The sequence below is a fragment of the Fopius arisanus genome, unplaced genomic scaffold, assembly GCF_000806365.1.
Source record: "Fopius arisanus strain USDA-PBARC FA_bdor unplaced genomic scaffold, ASM80636v1 scaffold00018, whole genome shotgun sequence".
NCBI lineage: Eukaryota > Metazoa > Arthropoda > Insecta > Hymenoptera > Braconidae > Fopius > Fopius arisanus.
The window spans coordinates 1608550-1612163 of NW_011887757.1; the positions used below are offsets into that span (position 1 = coordinate 1608550).

The 3614-nt window shown below is 38.5% G+C and overlaps 1 protein-coding gene across 1 annotated transcript in view; it reads left to right on the top strand.

The window, feature by feature from the left end:
* Window positions 1–331, top strand: part of LOC105264056 (odorant receptor 43a-like) — a 2098-nt gene extending 1767 nt beyond the window's left edge. The window contains exons 5-6 of the mRNA XM_011300631.1: window positions 21–176; window positions 247–331. Coding sequence (XP_011298933.1) covers window positions 21–176; window positions 247–300 — 210 coding nt within the window. The 3' untranslated portion in view covers window positions 301–331. The remainder of the gene's footprint in view (window positions 1–20; window positions 177–246) is intronic.
* The last annotated feature ends 3283 nt before the right edge of the window (window positions 332–3614 follow it).

Below are 3614 nucleotides of genomic sequence, written 5' to 3' on the forward strand. Positions count from 1 at the left end.
TGTACATTTTTTATTCTCAGAGTGAACATGTCCATGACGCATATTACCACTGTGACTGGCTTAATCTATCATTAAGTGTTCGAAAATCATTGATACTGTGCTTGATCGGCACGAAAAACCCATTGCAGTTGACAGCGGGCGGATTCTACCGATTTTCATTGGGGGGATTTACAACAGTAAGTAGGAGAGATCGATTGTGCATTGAAATAATACGATTAATAACATTTTATATTTATGTTTCTTTAGATCATTAAAACTGCTATGGCTTATTTCTCAATGCTACGGACTTTGGCACTATAGATACCATTCCATTTTTATTATAAATTATTATGATTGGCAATGGCGTAGATCTGCTTTACTTGTAATAATTATCTATCTGTAGACTGAGATTACCAAAAATAAAATAATAAAACAAACAGTTGACGGAACTTCTCTAGTGGAAATCATGTCGGACGAGCCTGAGGTTCGTTTCTCTGTAATCATCCTGATCAAATTCGGATTAGGTGGGCCTGAAGTTAGACTGAAAACCGTCTACCTGCAATGTTTCAAATCAGATTCTGATCAAGTCGACCTGACCTGAAGTTGTGCTGCCCGAGCAATTATTCTGATCAAGTTCGGATCTATGTAGAGCACCTGCAGATGGGCATTCTAATAAAACGAAATCGGTAGGATAGCTCTTGAAACATTTGTAAAAAAAAACGTTTCAAAAAGGATCACTGGAATCTTAGAAACTACTGGAGCGATCGGGCTGAAATGTAGAATAGATCGATTTCATTTTGGGACCTACGAACAAATAAAATTTTAGATTCGCAATTGACTTTCCCGTTTATTGTGGTCTTTCCTAAAAGTTGATCATTCCTTTTTTACAAAATACACAGACAATTCTACATCATTTCAGGCAAAACGAGAAAATCGAGAAATCGAACGATTGCAATGCTTGCATTCTCAAACAAGAAAACCTAGACAACATATTCTGCGACAGATAAATATTTTATTCACTCTCGCGATCGAACTGACATGGGAAATTTCACATCGTCTAATCAGGGCAATTATACAATTATTATTTTTACATAGCTGAGCTTAATAAGTTAATCGATTTTTATGAATCTCGGGGGGTTTGGTTGAAGGCGGAAGTAAGAATTATTATGGCACAACAGAATTACTTCTGATATATTTTCAGTGGCATTGGCAGGGTGAGTTTGAATGAGTTGCTAACAATTATTGGTGCCGTGAACGAATGGTGGCAAGTTGAACCGGCAATAATGGTATATAAAATGAATTTATCCAAGTATTCCACTTGAAACAATGAAAATAAAATGATACTTTTCTAATATGTTCTACGCCTCCTGCCCTTCAGAAAGATGTACACAGAGAAATGAAAACAATATTCGCATGGAATCGAATGGTTTTCCACATAATGGGGTTATGGCCTTTGGCGCCAATAAATTGGCTTTTCTACATTTGGCTGATTTATTTCATATTGCATATCATGATGGGCTTTGCGGACTTAGTGCTGGTTTTCGGAAATCTCGAGCAAGTTATGGCAAACCTTACAGAGGTACCTGTACAGTGTATGATATTACTGAAAATGGTGCTGATAAAGTATTCTGGTACTATTCGAGAAACTATCATGATGGCAACAAATGAACTCATGGAGGATGCATTTTCACAATCTGTGGAGGAGAAAATTTATTTATTTCATGTGACTCTTGCTAAAAAGTTTTTCAAGGTGCCGTGTATTTTAGTTGTCTTTGCTACCAGCGTGTACCAGTGGATGCCTATGCAAGCTCAAATATACGCTGGTAATGTATTATTATTATTTATTTCATGTATACTCCATTCGGATTTTTACTTTGTATTTGCGGTAACGCCGACTTTCTGTCCAACCGTGTCGCATTTACTCCAGGAGCTGTACGCCACGTACAGAATGTTCTGGCAACTGAGGAAAACTATGCACGGTATCCATCGACCAAGCTTGATCAGGATGTAATATTTTCTGCCCTCCAGCCAGAAAGCTCATCTTCTCGACCGCAGATCGGTCGAAAAATGGTGGCTCTCTGGTTCGTGGAGCAGGTAAGTCGTATGCACACCTCGGACAGTAGAAAAAAAATTGAAAAAAAAAGAATGGAATTGTTAGCCAAGACGAAACCGAGGCTGACACACATGTGATCTGAGGCGTTTCTTTTTTACTGGCCTATTGTGCCTCGCTTCGCTCGGTAACAAACGTATTTTCTGTCGCAATGATAAAATAGTATCAGAGCCACGGAGAAAAACGAGATTTTATCTCATGCATTTTATAATCTTCACCTTCGGCTCGAACTGTAAAGTCGCATTCGTCAGATTCACTTTTTCCGTCCTATACGCGAAAAATACTATTCTCGGTGATTCTTGAAACATGAAAGGTCCAATACCCTGAGTCAGATTAAAACCTGCGACTCACGGGTCTCCTTGTCTAGCCGAGCGATTTAACCAATTTGGCCGCCGTACCAATATAAAATTTTGTGAAGATCGAAATAATAGCAATGATAATTATTATTTATTTAACCATTCAGCCTTGACTAATCAGACAGTGCCTATGTTACTGCCGTTTCGACCCCATCTGCCTATCGAATTGACGGACCTGACAACCTACACCTTCATGTGGATCTATCAGCTGCCATTAATTTACCTGGGCATATTTCATATCCCAGGTGTTTGCTTGGTGATTACCCTAGTACTCAATGCCTGCGGCCATCTCGCCATATTAGCGACGAGGATAAGGCGAATCGGCCGAATTAATGGTGTAGCAAATGTTCAAGTTCAACTTGCTGATTCCATTCGACGTTATATCCAGATAGTTAGGTAATCAATCAATTATCCCTACATTTTCCATAATGAAACATAATATTATATTCTGTTGAATGTTATGCGCTTATGCTAGATATGTCAAATTGATCAATGAGAGTTTCCGGATTATACTTTTGGAAGAATTAGTTATAATGACAGTCTGTACGGCATTGGGGAACTACAATCTGGTGATGGTGAATATCCATTTTAAGACATCTTAATTATCTTAACGATACGAATTTTTATACTACGTCCTTTTATTTACAGTATTCCGATTTATCTAACGGCATATATTTTATAGTGTTCATTGTGTATATGGTGGGAATGTTACTTCCACTATATGGATACTGTTTCGTTGGAGAATACTTAATTACCCAGGTAAATTTCTGTACCAACTCCATGTTAATGAGCGACATCGATAGTTCAGTGGCAGTGCGAGTCTAGTGTTCTAAAGGTTGTAGCGTGGGTTCCCCGTTGAATCGCCTTTTTCAGCAGGCGCCAATGAGCGGGAGGTTGCTAATAGAGCAACTGCCTGTACCGATATGGTTTTTCCTGTGGTTTCCCATGTCAATCCTATGTTCTATAGAAGAGAGCAAAGCCACATGCATAGGGTCGGATAGGGCCAATTAACAAAAAAATGGGTGTCAGGAAAGACCAGAATATAAGAAGAAAAACTGCATGCTAATGGAAATGTGTACATTTTTTATTCTCAGAGTGAACATGTCCATGACGCATATTACCACTGTGACTGGCTTAATCTATCATTAAGTGTTCGAAAATCATTGATA